Source organism: Hermetia illucens, chromosome 1 (genome assembly GCF_905115235.1).
Source record: "Hermetia illucens chromosome 1, iHerIll2.2.curated.20191125, whole genome shotgun sequence".
Taxonomy (NCBI): Eukaryota; Metazoa; Arthropoda; class Insecta; order Diptera; family Stratiomyidae; genus Hermetia; species Hermetia illucens.
Genome location: NC_051849.1, coordinates 59,309,247 through 59,330,023, shown reverse-complemented (window position 1 = coordinate 59,330,023; position 20,777 = coordinate 59,309,247). Strand labels below are relative to the sequence as shown.

Sequence of the window (20,777 nt, the reverse complement as noted above, 5' to 3'; positions counted from 1 at the left end):
CAGTCCCCACCGCGGTCGATCATACGGCAATCGCCAAGGCACAAGAAAACGGCGCAGAGCCTGAAGGCAAAATCCAAACGCAAATTCAAGGAGTTTCCTATTTTCGGCTCAAAGCCTTATTTACTCTGCGAGACCTCAGATAAGGGACCCAGGTCATTCATTCCGGCTGATTTTCATAGGCAAGTATTCCACGCGATTCCCGATCTTGCGCACCCAGACATCAGGACGACGAACCGGTTAATCACTGATAAATATTTCTGGCCGTCCATGAACAAGAGCGTAAACTCTTGGGCCAGACAGTGCATCGCGTGCCAGAAATACAAGGTCAAGAAGCCTGCTCGAAAGGAAGTAGGTATATTCGCTCGGTCAACCAAGCGCTTCCACACCATCCTTCTCGACATCATCGCCCCTTTACGAGACTCGCACAGATTCAAGCATTGGCTCACAATCATCGACAGGTTTACTCGATGGCCTGAAGCAATACCAATCACATGCCGAGACCCTCTGTCGAGAGTGGATTCCGCGCTTTGGTGTTCCAGCCGTTATCATCACGGACCAGGGGATGCAATTCGAATATACCCTTTTCGCGGAATTAGCAAAGCTCGTTGGCTTCAAACGGCATAGGACTACTGCATACCATTCGCAGTTCAATGGGATGCTGGAGAGTTGGTACGCTGAAGGCCGCTCTAATGACCCGCGATGGCCCGCACGGTGGCCTCCGCACAGCCCAGCGAGAACAGTTCGCGGGCAGCCCCGCCGAGATGGTTTGCGGGGAGAATCTACGCCTCCCCGTCGACCCTGTACTGAACATCTGAGCAGGTTTAAGCGACTCAGGAATGCTGCGTCTGCTTAGGTATGCGGTTTCGAAGATGCGGTCGACATCGGTAGTCAACACCCCCAGGGTTCTTGAGACGTGTGACCAGGTCCTCATCAGGGTGGATACCCCTCGGAGGTCGCTGCAACCGCCATACGAGGGTCCCTGTAGAGTGCTAGAACGAGGTGAGCACTCGTTCAAGCTCGACGTTCGAGGCGGGCCCAAGTAGGTTTCCTCATCGAGGGTGAGATCCTTCGTCGAACCGACGACCGCTCTGAAAAAACACGCGGGGAGCTTCAGATTCGCCGGGTGACTCGTTGGCGAGATCGCGCGGACGGTTTGCTTCGCTGAAGTCGCTTGGTTTCAGCGGGGGGCGCAGTGATGTGGCGGGGCATCGGAGGCGCAAACCTGGGCGCAATTATGGATTCGCCTCCACCGTTGCATCCAATGCCGGCGGAACAAGGTGATGAAGTGGAAGGAAGTGGAATACGGAAATAATAGTTTTTTTGGATTATAAAAGATTATAAATTTTCCCGAACCAGTCATCATGTATTCCTTGGTTCTTAGCAAGAAAAATTGCGATATCGTAGGCCAGGACGCCAGATAGAAATATTAGCGCAAATCCGGGGTTCTGGAGTTCCTTATTAAGGCAAGCCGCGACAGGAGACCGCCTGTTGCGCCGTTGATAATGATCATGAGTACTTTATCACTCGCGTTGTTGCTTCTTGCTCATTTTAATATTATTTGATATCTAATTATTTTAGGTGTTGACCTGGTGAAAGGCTGGGTTTTCAAGTTTGAGGATTCACCGCTGAGGCGCACGAATCTTTAGATAAGCAGCAATTAAATGGGCAATAAAAGCCAGATGAAAACGTTGCCTAGCAAGAAGAAAATTGGATGATGAAGTTGAAAGTTAAGCAGGGTCATGATGTAGAGCTGAGATGTTTTAATTATTATTTTTCGAATAAAACCTTTGAATTGAAATTTAAATTGTTATACCAAATTGTACAGGAAGATGAGTTTTTTTTTGTGAAAATGAAAAAAATGGATTAGATTGACTCACACATGCTCCGGGTGCTTTTGAAACTACCGTCAACATGTTAGCAACCTTCGCAGATATTTCCGGTCCCTCAGTTTTTTGGTGCTGAATATAAAATGTGACTTAGTACTTACGTGCATGCTTAGTCGAACACCCTCAAATTGAGTTTAGCTTTTACAAAACCCTAGCCAGCGTGCAATTACAATGATTAAAAATATAAATATTTATCTTATCTAAACTCCACCCTTCGGATATCCATGCCCGATGTTGTAAAAACTTGATTACTTTCAATAAAATTACGTTATTCTACCGCTGGCGAATAATAACGTTCTGAACTTTCAGTTGAGTTTATCTCGCAAGCAATTAGGCCGCAAATGCAGTCCTGAAAGTATATTTACTTGCGTTCGCCTGGTTTCATCGACACTTCGCCGCCGCGCCGACCGGGAACGTACGAAATTTTCTGAAAGTCATCAAACTGAAGCGTGAAATATTGAAATCGCCTAAATTGAAATTGTATTTCGCGAAGTTCATCTCAAAGTGGAATGCATTGTAATTTTCGAATCGACCCCCACCGACTTCCCCTCACACAAGCGACCAATTAACAGTCGGCTCGGTGCGGATGACGACATTTCCAGCCAATCACAGCCGAGCAAATCGACGCTGCTTCTATTTCCGTCCGATGACTCATGCATTTTAAGGTGGGAAAGTGAAAAAATTCTGTCATTCGGTTGTAAACATTCGTAGGTGACGGACTACGGTCGGTGAACGCGCTCCGCAATTCTATTGTGATGAAAATATTTTTGTTTTAGCTGATATTTCACGCGTCGACAATCCGCCAGCATATTTTGGCGAGTGCATTGAGTTCGCCAGCAACTACGATTAACGCCCATTGTAGGCCGCCGGACGGTTCCGGAGTGTGAAACAAGTGTCAGTGCGCCTCGTCGGAGGGCTTTGTTTTCGTAGCGGAAGTCAACCGCGGCAATATTTCCTCGACAAAGGTGTTGCGGATTTTGGCTTTTGTGTATTTTTCCGGATTTCGCAATTTTGCATGACCTCGGTATGAACGCGAATATGCTCCCCGTGAAGTTCTGCTGAGCGCTCATGTGTACAAGTGGAAGTGACATTTGTGACGTTTCCGCGATTGTCAGGGTTGCGTAAAGCTGTGCAAAGCAGAGGAGTAGGAGTAGACTTGGGAGGCTTGTGTGGAATTCCCAACTTATTCGTCATCCAGCGCACGTGACCGTGTTACAAATTACAGTAGATTCGATCCGATAGGGTGAGAGGACCCCACTGAATCGCAGTGCAGGCAACTAGCACAATGAGAGGGAATAGTAACAGTAGCCACGGCATCAATAACAACAACAATAATAGTAATTTAAATGACAATAATAATATGGAAACATCATTTTACGAAGACAACGCACAATTTACAGTAGGCAATAAACGGCCCGCCACGCTCGATCTGAACCCGAAGGCTCCATCCGGGAAAAAACTGAGGTTGAACCAAGCTGTACAGCCACTCGTGATAGAATCCCCCGACCTTCAGAGCTTCAAGCTCACAACGCCCGATATTGAGCGAATTGTTCTAAACGGATTCCCAACTCCAACGCCCAACCTAACATTCCCAGCAAAGGTAAGTGTCAAATTGTTTTTGTTCGTGTTAAGGGGGAGCGTCAAGACCCAGCAGGAAAATGTTTCCCATAAAAATCTGTGTTCTTCAGGGAAATTTTGAGAAATGATAAAATCAATGCGGTTGTCCGGCTTAAAAAGATGCTCATGAGATGCAATGATCTGAATGCTCGAAATAGGGACGGAAGTGCGGTGGTATTCTTGACCTTGGTAAGAAGTTGTATTGTTCTTATCCGACCGTAGTTGGGTCTCACCACAAATTCCCCGTTGATAAGTCTTATTGGGATACCAGAGATACACATTTGTCTTCTAGCCTTTCGAAACTTATCTAATTATCACGCCAATGGATGCGACAAGAATTAGCTGTACTTAAGAAATCAAATGAATTGCCTAGAGGCACATCCATTCTTTACGAGACAGTTTTGCGAAATTGTTATAAACCATGTCTAATGGATCCTCTCCTTCAAGGGAGAAATCACAAAATTTTGTTCGAGATCCAGCAAATTTTTAAAATGTCTATTATAAAACTTCCGCTTTATAAATTTGATTTGACGTTGAGTATTAGCTATGGCTAATATAGGGTGTTTCCACTTTTAAAAGTCTACCTGTTGCTAATAGAGTTCAGCCAGGACGAGACAAGCCAGGGAGTTACACAAGCTCCAAAGACTGGCTGGCGTGTGTATCAGTGGGGCAATGAGGGCATCCCTGTAGGTCCTTCTGGGATTAACCACTCTCCTGCGCATGCAGATGCAGGCAAGGAGGGCAATATTCGGGGAGCTGCCTAAACCGAAAGAAGATTGATATTCTGTCTAGGCGGTATCCCGAATTACCGATACCAAGGGATAACATGACAACGAGGTTTCACTTCGATAAGAAGTTTGAAACACGTTAGAGTAACAAGGCAAACTGGGAGAGTGTGGCTGCGACATACGACTTAGACCAGCAACTGATTACTTGATACACTGACGGATCCCTCACAGCAGAGGGAGCGGGTGCCGGTGTCATTGGTCCAAGGAAAATGTACTTCGAGCCAATGGGCAGGTACACTAGCATACTCCAGGCGGAAATATACGCCATAGATTGATGTGCCTACTTTAATCTGCAAAGGAACTACAGGGGGCAGAATATTGCAAGCAGCAATCAAGGCACTTAAGTCTAACCAGGTGAACTGATATGGGAATGCCTTGAGAGACTGAATACACTCGGCTCATACAACAAGGTCTGGATACTTTGGGTTCCAGGCCATGCTGAGTTGGAAGGCAACGAGGCAGCGGACGAACTGGCCAAGAAGGGAGCGGGGACGCCTTTGTACGGGCGAGAACCCTTCTGCGGAATCGGAAACGGTTTCATGGCTATGACTCTAAAAAATGACGAGGAACGGTTGAGGGAACTATACTGGGCGGGCCTACCAGCGATGGAGCAGTCAAGAGTGCTTCTTGGGGATACGAACCCATACGCACAAAGGATTGCTTAAACCTCACCAAAAAGAACCTTCGAATCATAGTAGCGATTCTCACTGGTCATTGTCGGCTGACCTACCACCTAGGGAATCTAGGGATATCTACGGACACTGTCTGCAGGTTTTATGAGGAGTGTGACTTGCTTACTTGGAAAACCCAAAAATAGTTGAAAGGACTCGTATAGAACACAAGTTACACGCAGCTCGATTTACGAACTTGGAAATGCGGTTGCTTGACCGATAAGAGAGAAAACGAAGGCTTCGGGAGGTCAAGGACCGACGGAACTGTAATGCCATAGAAAAAGAAGATAGATAATATTTACATAGAAATGATAAAACGAAAATAGACGAAACTTTATCAAAACAGGGTTCTTCGATTTAGGACTCATTTTTCGCAAGTATACTTAACTGCATTTTCTGTTAATACCTCTAAAAGTTGGAATAAGAACCAATTTTTAGAAGCAAACATGTTTGTCAATAGAATAAACGTCATCTGGCACTTCATGAAAAACTGATAAAATACTCACTTTTCTTTCAAGTACATACTTATTTCATGTTGATAGGTTAAACATCGGCTTAATTTCTAAAGATATCAGTCAGTCATCATTCAGTCCTTGGAAAATTTTCTTCATAACCCTTCTTCTGGTGATCGTGGATCAAAGTTAAAATTTAAATCTGTGTTTTAGATATAAGAATGTCTCCTGTTTTCCGTATTCAATCGAGAATACTAGATCATAGTTTTGACTCTTTGATTATCCCAAATAAATAAATCAAGCTCCAGGAAAACGCTATTAATTATATTCGTAAAAAAATCAAAAGTTTTTTCAAATAATACCCTCCCGTCCCAAAATACCTTTAGAGCTATGTTTCCAAACCTAGAAAGCCTTCTTCAGAGCCGATGTAGAATGATCTTAAATATTTTCTTTTGGTGCCCCAAAAAATCGGATGGGATCATTGGGAAGCTCAAAAACCAATAGGGTGTGGTAGATCCGAATGAAAACCAAAAAAGAAAAAAAAACAAGTGGTAAATCTTCCGGTTGTAGGCTAGAACTATTATTTTGTAAAGCTTGTACTGTATTTCGGGAGCCATTTAAATCTTCTACAAAGCGGTATCGTCTTCATTTAATTTTTTCTAACAATATCAAATAGAAAGCTGCATTTACAGTGGTTCTCGAATGCTAAAGAGGGTAGAAATTGCTTGAAGCCTTTCTGTCTCCTGGTTGCACTCGAATATCCATTACTCATCACTGATGTTAGCTAAAATAAAAAATTGACATCATTTTTCATTCCCAAGAATCCTTCGTATTTTCACATAAATATTCTGTCAAAATAGTACCAGGAACTGATTATTTAACCCTCATTGGTTCCTTGTATTATTTATGACCGTATACAACTTTCGAATTCAACATTCAATTAATTATAAAAATAGATGGTTTATTCAGTAATCTTTCGATGTTTTTTTCACATGGATTTCGATCAATTTGATTTATAATGATAGTAAAAAATATTACATCCGTTGCTTTTCACTTAGCTATTATATATTGTAAAAAGTGATTGTATATATGTACGAGTATATTCCTATACATGAGAGCCGATTCGAAAAAGTTTTTGAAGAGCCAATGAGGGTTAAAAACTTCCTTAAAAAAATTGTAAAGATTGTTTTACACTAACGCTGGTTTTCAGCACAATTTTTGATTTAGTTTGTTCGATTAGGTCAGTTCATCTCAAATGTGTTTTGCAATGGGTGAAAATACGAACAAATTTTGTAATGCAGATGGAACTTTCTATGCCGAATCGCTGAAAATCTTACCGAGGCTGAAAAGACACGAAACGCGTTGCAACTTACCAAAAATTTAGAAAACTCTGAAGGGCAAACATTACTAAAGAACGAGTTAATTCCACCCTCTTTTAGTAAGACGTATTATAACTGTTGTGAGACATGGATTTTCCAGTTTGACATGGCAAACCAGTCAACAAGCTTCGGAATGACGCCTCTCGACTAAGCTGAATAATAAGAGAAACCACGCCAAGAACTATAGTCGACTCTTTGAAAAAGTTTCAATAATTCGATTATTCGTTGACATATGTGTATTATTTAGGAAAGAGTCTATTTTGAAGGTGATACAATAAATTTGAAGAAATAACAAGTAGCTTATGCTTGTGTTACTCTTTTTGAGATCAGTTTACACTTTTTTCATGTTCAAATTTTCGATTACAATGCGACAAACATAATCGCTTTAATCACCTGTTAAATGATTGAAAAAGCCAAGTTTAACGTAAATTTTAATATCCTAATGTGTCTCAATAGAACAATCCACCCCATCATGCTACATACCCTGATGGAAGCACACGTTCTGATTTTACGCTATTTTGGGGAGCATGCAGACTCAGCAAGTTTTGTCTTTGGTAAGAGAAGGGAGGAAAACAATAATGCCATACCCCCACTTTGTAAACCTAAGAACTGCAACAAGGTCACCAACGAAATTATGAATTACTGCATTGCAAACCCTGCAAAGTAACTAACAACATCATTCAATTGTTAAATAAAGATCTTGTAGGTGAGCGATCGTTGTTGGTGTTGTATACTAACGCTGTTAACCAAGTTGCAAACAACGCGGTGACCAACAAGAAAATTGCGGCTGAGAGGACCTTAATCTTTTCTCTTTGATTGGAGACTCTGTCCCGCGATCTTCTAAACGTAAACCGCTAAATGTTGGCTCTTCCTAATGTATATTGTTGTTGTAGTGTGTATTCCACTAAGGAAACAACAATCTCAGAGGGCTCGATTAGCTTGGATCTCGTCGACTTGTGCGTGCATCCATGTTTTCCATTTGAATGGGGGTCAATGTAGCTGCTGCTAATGGCAATATCGCATACGCCCTCAATTGAACCCCCTCCCTCTATACAACGCCAACTTCAATGTAAGGCTATATACGCTGTGCATTCTCAATTCTATGTTAAAGGCTAATCGTGCAGAACCGCACGAGCACGGCGATTGATAAACATAACTATTTCGAGAAATTACGTGTTCGGGGAATGGAGTGCGTAACACATTGATTTTATCAGCAGTTATATGCCCTTGCACTAGCTTCTTGAAACCCACTTGCAAACGAAGTCCATACTTTCCTGCTAACACAAATCATATTATATCATATTTGAGAACATCATTATCGGTCAGGATGGAAATAAGGTAAGGCCTCAGGACCCTTGAAGGACATTGGTGATGTTTTTTATGGTTTTTTTACCAAAAGCCTCTAGCTTAAATGGGTGGGTGACAAATGAAAGTTGATGGACTCTCACCTGTATTCTGGTTTAGTGTAGCAATACTTGCGGTCGCCTGAACTCAACCAGCTTGGTAAAATTGACCACTTTTTTTCAGTGTTCTTTGAAGTCGAATGATATCTGTCGAAGCCTCTGTAATTTTCGACAAAATTGATTCTCCCAATTGGCGTTCCGTCGAATTAGACAAATCTGCCTGCTATTATTTTGCATTTGGTTTCTACATCGCATTAAGAGCACCACGTTTCGGCGCTGGTCGCTTCTAATCGTGAGATGATCATGCAATTTTTACATGGAGTTACCTTAGGCAATCGGGTGGTATCACAAAAAGTTTCTAATTTAAATAAGTCCTGGTTGGCATCAGTCAATTTCGCCATATCAAGCCCGCCATCCACGTACAGTTTAGCCTTTCGGTTACGGCGGATGAGCTCGTAATATAGCAATAATAGCCGGCTGGACTCTGCCTCCCTGCTCCTATAACAACAGTTACGGTCTTAGGAGTTTGTGGTATCAAAACGGCGCACGAAAGCGCTAATTGGGCTCCTCGGAGTGGCCACTGATACCTACCTACCTACTCCTTCCGGAAAACCCATCTGCTTTCATTGGGTTCTACGCATTTACCCGAATTGGTACCGTACTTCATGGAATAGTGGTGGGTCGACCTTTCATTCGTTGTTTTCGATCACTGGAAATATCGCTTCAAATTCCCTTTGAACATTTTGAACTATTTCTCTCAATTAGCACTTATTAGTTCATTCAGGGAATGGCGGCAACTATCGCTTACATAGCTTCTTTGGATACACAAACTATACAAAATTTTGTTCGCAGTCCTTCTGATACCTAATAAACTTATAGCTACATTCGTATCCCTCATTATTTCATTACTAAATGCTAGGTTTTTTAAATGTTTTCGGAAGTAGACATCTCAATTGTATCCCGAAAATATTTGCATTTAAACCTTGCAATGGCTGTCACCACATCAATTTTTAATTCATCTTTCAGCATCGGTGACATTTTCTCCAATCAAAAATCAATGCTGAATGACTACCCAACTTTTTTTTCGCACCTTCAAAAATTTCACTTACACTTGATATCAACGCAATGCTAATTTATTCCAAAGGTAGACATATTTGTCACGTTGCTACTTAGAGAATCCGGGGACTTTGAAACCACTTATTCTTCAAAGTAAACATCCACATTTGATCAAAAGGTGGTTCCCCATGTCATTGACTTGCTTGCAAATAAGTCTTCAGTCGTGGCTGTGAATTTAAAAAGTTAAAGCGCTTCCATATGAACTCAATTTAGCTTTGATTTGAATAATTTCTTCAGTGGAAATAATTAAAATATTCAAATTCACTACAGGATACTGGAAAGATGATTTGGCAACATATTTTTTAGAATTTTTATGTTCCATGTTCTACAAGAAGCAATCATGGATATATACTTTGATGTGGAATCCGATCTTCGGGACTCCTTGAAAGTGCAAATATTTTTCATGGGCAAACGTGAGCTTAAGATTTCTAACAATATTTTCGTTTTTCGAATATTTTCAAATGCGAAGGGCGTTCAATAGCTCCTTAAAATATCCAACAGGCTGCCATGTTATTATATAGGCTTTGTCTTTCTCGGTAAAGTTTTTGAAAAACGGAAAAACAATAACAGGATATTATTATGTGCCATTATTGCATCGAAGAAATCAAGGATAAACACCCTTATTTTAAAAAGAAACAGATCCTCCTTCATCGAGACAATGCATGAACGCGCCTTGGTGCGATTTCAATTAATAAAATCATAGAGTTAAAGTTTGAAGTGTTACAACATCCAATGTATTCAACGGATTTGGTTCCAAGTGACTTTTCTATTTTCAAACTTAACAAATGGTTCAGCGGACAACAGTTCACAACGAACGAGGAAGTCATCACCACAACCGATGCCTATTTTGAGGACTTTCCAAAATCTTACTTTTCAGGCGGCTTAATAAAGTTGTAGGGACGCTAATTATGGTCGTACGAGTAGAATAAGGAGATTTCAATCTAACAAAGCCAGTGAAGGATTTAGAAATATAACGAGTACATACATGCTTATTGACTAGCCTTTGTTGTAGGCTTTGTTGGAGATTAAAATTGTTTGTCACCTACTCAGAATTCCTAAGCTAATTTGATACAAGTGCATAAGACATTAGTCATATGATGCCAAGATAACGTTTATACTAAGAATAAATTGCTCACTATGGATTTAAAATGAAAACTAAAACAAAGCAATATAAGTAAAATACCAGGTTGATTGCCTTGCCCAATCACAATGCACAATCACAAGGCAATCAACCTTGCACAATCACAAGGCAATCAACCTGGTAGTCGCTATCAGGAAATCTTACACGAGAAGAAGTTTTGTCTTGTGAATACACGGTCGCCTTTCATCCTTTAGGCTGACCATCAGTTGTCCAGAAGCTGCCTGGTTAGAGCACAAGGCTGTCGTACGGAAGGTCACGGTTCGAATCTCACTAGTGGAAGTGGAATTTGTATCGTGATAAGAGGTCGGATACCAGCTGTGAATGAGTACCTGAGTCAAATCAGGATAATAATCTTGGCCGAGCGCAACGCTGACCTAAAGGATGCTGCAATCCTCTAATGTACCGCGACGATCTTGAATGAAGTGCTCTGAATACACTTCAAGGCCCTGAGCCAGTTGGATTGTTGCGCCAACGATTATTATTATCCGAGTTGTCACAATCTCGGCAGATGTCGGATTTTACCTAATACTAGCACTAAGTGCCAAGCGTTTCTTCTTTTCATCAAAACATCAACATTTCGTAGTCAGTAGCAATACTTTCCCGTAAACTTTGTCACATTTTATGGTGTTTCATTTATACGTGAATAAAAAGGCCTCTCGAAGCCTTTTTTTAAAGCAGACACAAAGGTTGACTTCAGCCGTTGTTTAACTGGTAGCTGTATTATCTTGTGTTGGAAAATTAATTAGGCATGTTCGCAATTCGGGAATGCTAAAACACGTGGCTAATCGGAAATGGTTATGTTATCCGATTTTGATACGCATTTCTCGTTCGACGAAGACTTTCGTTCTGAACTACGTCATTTTAGCCCGTAGCAAGGGAATGACTGCGGATCCTCTCATATTTTAATATGTTATGTCCAATTTTAGTTATCCTTGATTCAGTATTAGCTTCGCGTTTTTTTTCTGCTTTTTTTAGGAACTTTTTAATTTGCGTATGTTCTTTAAAGCCGAGGAAGGCTCTAGATCACATGTAACAATGCGATTTAAAATTGGCTGTCGTTTATTTGATGGAAGCAAAGAAATACAAACTCCGAAATGAGTTCGCTTGTGACGCTTTGATAATCCATGTGGTACCGATCTGTATAAAACTTTTTACCTTTGCGATTTATTTTAAACCTTCAATTATAGTTGAAATATATCCATGAAAACTTGCTGCGTCTCGAGTCCTTTGCGAAGTATCACCTTCCAATACAGCTCTTAATTCTTCAGTATTAGGCTTAGCTTGGGGTTTTCCATGGCGTTTATTTTCAAGGCTGAAATCACCCACACTTCTGCTGCGTTTTTCTCCGACGATACTCATTCAAAAATAACATGTATTTTTGATTTAACCATGATTTCACGAAAATTGCTCTAAACAAAAGAGATTAAAAGATGATTGTAACCTTTAATTCACGTTTAACAAGGCAAGAGTTTAGCAACATTTTGAAAAAAGTCGGGACCCGTTAGTAAAAAAATGTAGGATTTGGGATGACCCAATATATAACTCAGCATTGAGAGCAAGTTGATACCTTTTCCTTGCTATTGTTGCAAGAAACCTATATACAGGCAGAGCAACTTCAACGGCACGGAATCTTATTGTGCACCTTTCGGGTAGGGGCGAGGTAGATAAGTGGTATTGGTGTGTCGATGTCGCCTAGATGGCTTTCTTTTGTGTATTAAGGAATTAAAATTCAACACCGTCTTCGCTAGAATTAATTTTTTATTCGACATACATCGATATTTCGGGGAAAACTTATTCCTTTCTTCAGTTCCGGGTGCATGTTACTTCGTCTTATCCCAGCAGGAAGCGGATGCATCGGAAAGATTGATTTTGCATGGATCTCCTTATGTGCTCCTCACTACCTAGGAGAGCGAACATGGATCTATTGCCGAGAATGTTACGCGTGTTTGATTCTACCAAACCTCTCATAGAGAAATTTTGAATAATTAATTCCATCAAGATCCATTACCATTAATCCGAAATGAATCTTTAAGAAAGCCATGTGCATGCAGCAACTTGCAGCCATATTCTCGCAACCACGTGGGCGCACACTAATGCATTGAATCACATACACGGCACTAACACCAGCCCCTATGCGCGGAATTTTGCTCGCGCAACTTCCGGCGCATTCGAACATGACATAACCTACGATACGATAGGTTACTTTTCGCATCTCTGTCGCTATTATAATGTTACAAGTGCAGAAACAATAAAACTCTTGTTTTTGCTGCGAAAATATAACCAATATCAAATAAAAAAAGATAAACTATTTCCTGCGAAATCCCATGTTGAATCTGGAAACCAAGTATGACGAAGTCATTGAAAAGCCGTCTGTGTAAGAACATAAACTTTCTTAAATTAAATTTCATATCTTTTCTATGAGTACATTACACAATCGCAATACATTTTTTTATTTTATTTTCAATTTGTCGACCTCAATAAATACATGCATGTAGGCTTCTGAGATATCATTCTCAGACGCCAAACATTCTGGGTAAAACCGTTCTTAGTTTAGATGGAGATAGTTTTTTGGGGGGAAACCCCAAGCATCAAAATAGCTCCAGATACACGTACTCCTTTGTTTCGTTTTTTTTAAGTTGCACTGAGAATTATAAATAGCCTGAAATTCATCTGAATTCAATAAATATATAATAAATAAATGTAAAAACAGATTTGACTCAACAGTTTTTCATTGAAATTGATGTGAGTATCAAGTAAATTGCATGAAATGTAGCATGATTGGTGTAAATAATATTTGAATTTTCATGTCATAAAGAAGTACAATAAATTCATGGGGCATGGTATGATCAATTCGTAGGTCATGGTATAAAATAAAATAGTCAACTTTTACGCTCGTTTCCCCTGAATCGGTTGAAATTATAATTGAAATATTTTATATTTGAAACATTGGTTTCAAGATTAAAAGTATGCGATTGGTTAGATTTAGGATCGACCTTTCTGTCATATATATCGTTAAATGAACAAAAGAATAACAATTCTTTTTTTCTATCCGTTCATTTATGCTTGATACATAGTGTTGATCAAACTTCACCTCCTATTAAGTCTGTTTTAAATAGTTTTTTTCACAAAAACTGCAATCTTCAAATTAGTTTACTCTAAAATTTGGTGATCTGTTTCCCTCTACGCTTTAATATCACCCCAATATTTCAAAAATTAATATTTGTCACGTATTATTTTTAGCCATTATGCATCAACGTCGAATTATTTTTCTCTAAACGGATTTTTTCTATTTACATTCTGGATATATTTTAAAGTCATGGCTACTAACTACTACAACACAAATCGAGATTTTCTAAATCGAATCTGCTTCCGCTCTAAATATCTAATTTCCTTTATTTCTTTTATTAAGTAAGCCCCATACAACCGTATAATTCGCTGCTTTGTTGAACTGAAGATGACTTGAATATCCCTGTCTTACCTGATCCTCTGATGGAATAACAAGTTACCAGCTACGGTAACTTATTACTTACTCAGGTTTTGTTATTGGAATAGGAACAAAAAGTGGATTTGGGACGTAAAAACACTTATATCGTTTTCAAACAAACAAAAACGTTGCAGGAACAACGAAAAATTGAAAAACAGTATTCAACGTATCTAGTCTGACAGGTCTTGTGGTTTTCTTATGTGAAAAAATTGGGTGTACTGTTCTATCATTTGTGTGTATTCTATGATGCCTTAGAGTGCAGTAACTAACACGAAAGGGACAACTTTTTCTGGTATAATTTCCTTAATAATATTAGGAATTCAACCAAATCTTCCAATATCGTCCTGTCCAGCACTGAAAGTGTCAGACACAAGAATTATTCCATACATTTACTATGAGAATATTCATACGATCCAACAACAGGCGTTCCGGATCCGTACAGCAAAGGTAGTAAGGAAATTGAAAAGCCATTCCGCTGGAAGTGAATGAGCATAGACATAGGCATGGGTTTTTAGGAATCATTTCACTGAAGGCCAATTTATATTAAAATGTCTCTCTTAAAAATTCAAGTATAATCTTCGCAAATATAGGATATTTTTTTAAAACCTGGGAAATTAAAATCAGAATAAAAGACAGAAATATTGTTGAAATGATTTTTTTTTTATTATAATTTGGTAGATAATTTCATGGCGTTTATTTTTTAAGTAAGCTTTCCGGCATATGTTCGCCACGGCTATGAGTTACATGGTCCATTCGATCAGTCAAATTTTTGACCACTTTTTCCAATAAATCTGGCCGTATGGCGTCAATGGTGGCTTGAACAGTGACTTGTAATACTTCACGAGTTGCTGGTTTGTTGGCATAAACAATATACTGAGATCTATAAAAAGTCGATTACTTTTTAAATCGCGCGAATGAGTGGGACCTCTGCAAACAAAGTTTCACCAAATTGGTTTTGCAAGAAATCAGTTGTTAACCGCGCTGTATAGCCAGTTGCAACGCGGTCGTTGCCTTGTTGATGGTTTTGAATCGAGAAGAGTAAAATTAGTGCGAAAACGATCAACAACTCCACGAATTGTTTGATCGCTAGGCCGATTATGTTGATTATAAGGCGGACGTAGACAGATTTATTTGTTCCAAGTAATTTCCACAATTTGGGAGCATTGTTCTGGCCTTAAGCGATTAATGATAACTTGTCAAACCTTACTAAACAGAAATATCAACACAGTTTGACAGTCTCAACTGTGCAGAGTGCAATACAAACTGAGATTTTCTGGTAACTTTCTCATATCGGGTGAAAAGCTCCTTCGCGAACTCGAAGAGAAATATTCTTCTAGTTTTATGGTTGATGCTCTGTAAATTAATCCAAATTACAAATGCTTCCAGTGTATCTATATCTATAAATTCATGGATAATCTTGGTTTGTGGAAATGCTGAGTTGAGTGCCCCACTATCGACGTAGAGTTTGCTGAAGCGACTCCAACCTTTTGTGGCGTTTAGTGCGGACTCCCTCCCATAAATCTACCAAACGTCGTAGCCTATCGGATAAGATATGACGAGTAGGTCAGTCATTCCGTAGACGTGATGCACCGCTGCAGTGTGACGCCGTGCTGAAACGATAATAAAATTCACTAAAAAGAAAAATTATTTAACTGACCCAATCTTGTTTACTCTAAAAAGATTGTACTCGCAATTGGATTATGTTTTGGCAAAAGCTACATCATTATTCCAAATACTGATATTTTTGACAATTTATTTACTTCATGTAGGGCGAGTAGGATTCCCATAAAGGGGATAATTTCGTCACCAAGAATTTCAAAAAAACATAAAAGATTTTCTCTTAGCTACGTATTTTATATTGTAGGCATTTTTAGCATACAATCATTGAAAAATCATAGAAACGTACTTAAAATGGAAAGTACTTGACGATTGTGTTAACTTCTCCATACTCTGGGATAGTGGATTTCATTGCACGGCCGTTCTTCAATTGCATTTCCGCATTTAAGATCGTTAATCTGCGTTTTGCGTAATTTGCTGTTCCGGGTTTTAAGGAAATAAAGTGCACCCTTTCTCCCATTTCATATGCATCAAGGCGTATGAGCGCCCATTTAAGTGCGCTTCTCTTTGGGTAAAATGTTTTCTCACCTCCCCTCTTACTTCCATCTTGTAATATGGTTCAACGAGCATTTTAAATCCAAAACTTACCGCTACGCCATACACCCTGTCGTCTTTTATGACATCGAGTGCTTGGTGGTCCCTTAGTTGTGTTTAGTGGAGGAGCCGCAGCTCCAAGCACTGAGGCCTAAAACGATCTATTCAATGGTCCCCCACCTGCGACGCTCGTAGGATTTTGCAGGATTCAGAGCACTTTCTTCATCCAAGAAAATCTTAACGCAATATCTTCGTTTGAATTCTGAGGAGGCTGCACAACTCTATATGAGGAGCAAGGTCGTCTCCTCTTCTCTCTCAATTTGGCTACATATTGCCAAGATCATCATTGCAATTTTTTCCATGTGGTAGTTTAAGAAGCAGTTGACTGAAAAAAATGTGCCCAAATATTGAAAAAATCTTTATCGCCAAAAATTGAGGATCATGCAATACATTCAAGCTGTATAAGTATGCAGGAAAAGTTTGGAGTAAATCGGAGAAGTGGTTTTATCCGAATTCTTATGACGTGCACCGAAAAGGTGTGTTCGAGAAAAATGTTTTTAAAATTTTTAATATCATAAAGAAATAGGAAGGCCCCGCTCGCTGTTAAGCACTGTAAATGCAAGCCAAACTATATATGGATATAACATTTTAAACAAGTATTCTTTTAGTAATTTTCTATTAAAACAGCGACAAACAATTTTTTACAATTGGTCACTCCCTTAAACGAGAACAAAAATGGCACCTTGGTAGCCTGGACTCTTTCAAGAATATTTGGCTTCCCGTCAGTATTCAGCTGCCTGAATCCTTAAATTGACGAGTCAGTTTGCCAGCTTTCTTATTACCAGTTATATTGGAGTGTCGTGGTCTCTATAAGGGAAGTGTGTCGTTCTGTCGGCCAACTTTCAAGAACAACAGGTGAAAACTCCACCTCAGGGCCTTGCCTATCACAAATCTCCAACACCAGAGCAATATGCAGAATAGGTTGGGGTCCGGATGGATTCTTATATATTTGACTGTACGTGTATCCCTAGTAATGAAGACAACGAATTCTGGCGGTTTTGCGCTCGATGAAGTATAACTCTATACATTCAAAAAGAGCACATCCGCTGCGGATATGTCGTCATGACTAGTAGTACTTATGACTGAAATTGCCCTCAACATCAGACACTATGAAAGATGACTCCAAGATGATTCGAAACAGTAATCGTTCGACTTCACCCGAACCAAGCTCACGACCGGGAGAAGTAAGGAACCTGATCCAGACGAACCAAGTCCGCTACCGAACTGGGCAATTTACAACTTGGTATTGAGCAAATCTGACAATTATTAATGGTATTTCCAAAACCTTGTTGATAAAAAATATTGAGATGAGGTTTCTCTAAAGATTCACGCTAGAGCTAGAATTTCTGGAATTAAAGTAAATTATAAAGTCCGAGTGCATGTGGTACATAGAATGCCATTTAATCGTATGTTTCTACTTTATGAGAACAGTGTTTCATAGATTCTATTGGCAGTAGTGAACCCGTGTATTTTCTCAGCATAACAAATTCAGGGTAGAAATCTGACCCGCTCTTTTAACTGTAGGCCGATATTGACCACTTTTTCCTAATAAAATCAACAATCAAATCAAAATAATAATGGTCGATGTTAAAGTCTATTCCGCCAATATATGTACTTTGTTAATTGTAGGCATTCAGAGATCTAAAAAGTTCTTAATCTTAAAATGTTATATCGTTATCCCCGCGCCATGGAAAATTTATTTTCCGAACAGTTTCCGAAGGCTTTTTAAGGCTTACTTTGCCTTTACGTTTTAACTAAGTACTATGAATATGTAATTATTGTTTCGTCGTCTTTTACCTAAATTTTGTTCAAGAAACGCAAAAATTTATGTTGTTTAGTGAACAGTTTTCCTAGTTGTCAATAATGCATAACGGATGCTTTTATTTCATGTCCATTAAGAAAGAAAGACAGATAACATTTTATTATAAATGAGGTACTTTCCCGAGGGATATCTCCTTTTTATCATTTAGAAACAGCGAAACAAGACAAAGATAATATAAAAATGTTTTCCAAAAATTGAACAAAGCAATTTCGTCCTCACGTCCCAGTCGTAGAAAAATATTCCGCACGACAATTCCAGTAAGCTGTTCATTGCCCAAGCGACATTTAGCCTTGAACACTATACCGAGTATTCTGTATTTAAAGGCATTCCTTTATCAGAATCGATGGTTATTTCTACGATAAGATTTCGTTATCTGTTGTGGGTATTAAATAAATTGTCAAATGATAATTATTATCAGCAGCGTTATCTACCTTGCTTCTGGCTACATGTTTCGCATTTTGTTAAATGGAATATTCTTCATTGTCTGGGGTGTGTGAAATGCAAACGTAATTATGAGAACGCATTTGCTTTTGGAATAAGTTTATGAAACGAAGCGATTTCAGGTTTATGGATAGTAATGATGACGATAGAGTTTCTGGTTTTTATCTGTTCAATTGTGGTATTTACTTCGCGTAATGTAGTTTTTATTGCATTTCAAAAGTAAGTTAAGTACATGTAAAAATATGTTTGGATGGACAATATTTTGGAAGACGGTGGAAGGGCCAAATTTTCAATATTTGCCGAAGTTTAACAAAAAATTGATTCCGATTTAGCTCTCAGCGTTTTTAGAATTTAAATCTAGTATATGGACTCGATTATAATTTTCCCTTTTGCTCTAAACCTTCGTATTTTTAAAGGAATGGTATTTGAAAGCCCCTGACGCTCCCCCTCAATATTCATAATTTAAGCAAAATCGAATTTTATTATTTATTATTCATCACTAACTATGATTATTTTCCATTTTTCTCTCTCAAACCAACCATCCAGTTTGCGACCACGACACAAGGTACAACAGAACAGGAGGATTACGTAAAAGGTTTCGTAGACGCATTAAATTCGCTGCATAAAAAAGACTCACAAAACACCATGTCGACGGTGGCAACAACAACGGTCAACTCAGTAGTAACTGGGAACGGAATGAGCGGTGGATCCATCACATACACCAATTTAGGTAAATATGATACTGCTTTTAACATTTTCTTTCTTTTGTGCTGTTCCATATGTCTCCTCTCCAATTTGTTTGCACATTGATTGCGTAGTTGAGTTTTGTTGATTTTGGATGGGCTTTTAGGTTTCTACGCGCTATCAAGTAAGCTTTACTATAATAGATATTCGTCATCCATCATTCGGCTGTTTGGCGACAGCTAGCAAGCTTGCTAACCAACGAACTGGAATAGTTTACCTTGTGGAATTATACAAGGCCTCCCCCTACCCATATTCTGTTCATGTATTTCTCTTGTCGTGGAACTGCGTCTAGTTTACTTGATTTGAGGTCATCGTTGAGCACACAAACCGCAGTTCATGTTGATTATTTTGAAGTAATTTATGTTAATTTTTCTGACACATTTTACTATTGCGTTATTAGTTGGGAGTTGATTGATGTGAATTGTGATTGATATTTTCGGATTAAAGAAGCTTACCTGGTGCCCTTTTCCTGAAATTTCAAGATGCTGGCGAGATGTCTGAGCCAAAGCAAACTACGAAAACATATTAATATGGAAAAGACAATAATATAAATCTGACTAAGCTCAAAATATATATCAAAATAATATACAGAAAAGATAGACCGAAGGTACGTGCAGGAGGAAGTAATTTTCGCTTCTGACATTTATATTGTATTTAAATGATAAAAAAAAACTGGTAGCTTTTCCTTTCTACAATTTTCTTGATCGCCAAATACGTATTCCAAGAGCTACTCAATACTTTCTTCAGTGCCTAGCTGGATTCGAAATATATATACATGTGTGCAGACAATATTTTATAGAACTATACTACATGGACTATCTATTTTAATTTTTAACATAATCTTCTACTAAATTTATTCATCCATCCATTGATATATTAAGAACCCCGAATAACACAATTCGTTAAGCGCTTCAAAGTCTGCCTCGGGTCCCGATTTTGCTACTTCATTCAAGTAAAATCTTCCGTGAAATTATCTTTTCAACTTAAACAAGTCGGGAAACCGGAAGCTAGACGCTTCAGGTATGAAAGGTTTTGTGTATTTCTTTTATAAAGAGATTTGGGTGTGCATTTGTCCCATTAGCATGTAGCACGTAAAATATGCATATATGATATTATGTGAAAATAGCCACTTTCAAGTGATATTGACATTCATAGTCTTGAATTTGCAGAGAAGCGACAGCTTTGACCTAGTATTACTTTGTTAGTAATAGTGCGATTTTCATCAAATTTGGCAGGATCATGCTCTATGCTGTAGCCTATATTGTTGCAAAATTTTGTGATTCTAGGGTGAACTTAAGGGGGGTTTTCCTGTCAATTACTAAAAATTATAGTAATGTACTATTATTAACTTTATTTGAACAGGTATCGGTATGAAGGGTATTTCGGAGCCTAGGCACCATATAGTGACAGTTCCCAGATTTTTTTCAGATTTTTCGGTTGGGTAGTTTCTGAGAATGAGTTCGTTAAAAAAATGACCACTTTCAACCCTCCGCACCCCCCACCTTTTCAACAAATGTCAAAAGTAAGACTGGCTTCGAAAAGTACTAATCGAGACCTTTAATTTGATACCCCACATGACTATATTTGATGAAAAAAAAATTTACACCCTCCCTTTGCATGTA

At 38.9% G+C, this 20,777-nt stretch overlaps 1 protein-coding gene across 2 annotated transcripts in view; it reads left to right on the top strand.

The window, feature by feature from the left end:
- The first annotated feature begins 2,301 nt into the window (after positions 1 to 2,301).
- Positions 2,302 to 20,777, top strand: part of LOC119646883 (transcription factor AP-1) — a 31,740-nt gene continuing 13,264 nt past the window's right edge. The window contains exons 1-3 of one of the 2 annotated variants that reach the window (XM_038047516.1): positions 2,302 to 3,223; positions 3,287 to 3,486; positions 18,958 to 19,141. In XM_038047516.1, the coding sequence (XP_037903444.1) occupies positions 3,172 to 3,223; positions 3,287 to 3,486; positions 18,958 to 19,141 (436 nt within the window). In that variant the 5' untranslated portion in view covers positions 2,302 to 3,171. Of the gene's footprint in view, positions 3,487 to 18,957; positions 19,142 to 20,777 lie in introns of both variants that reach the window. The other variant, XM_038047515.1, reaches the window with a different exon arrangement.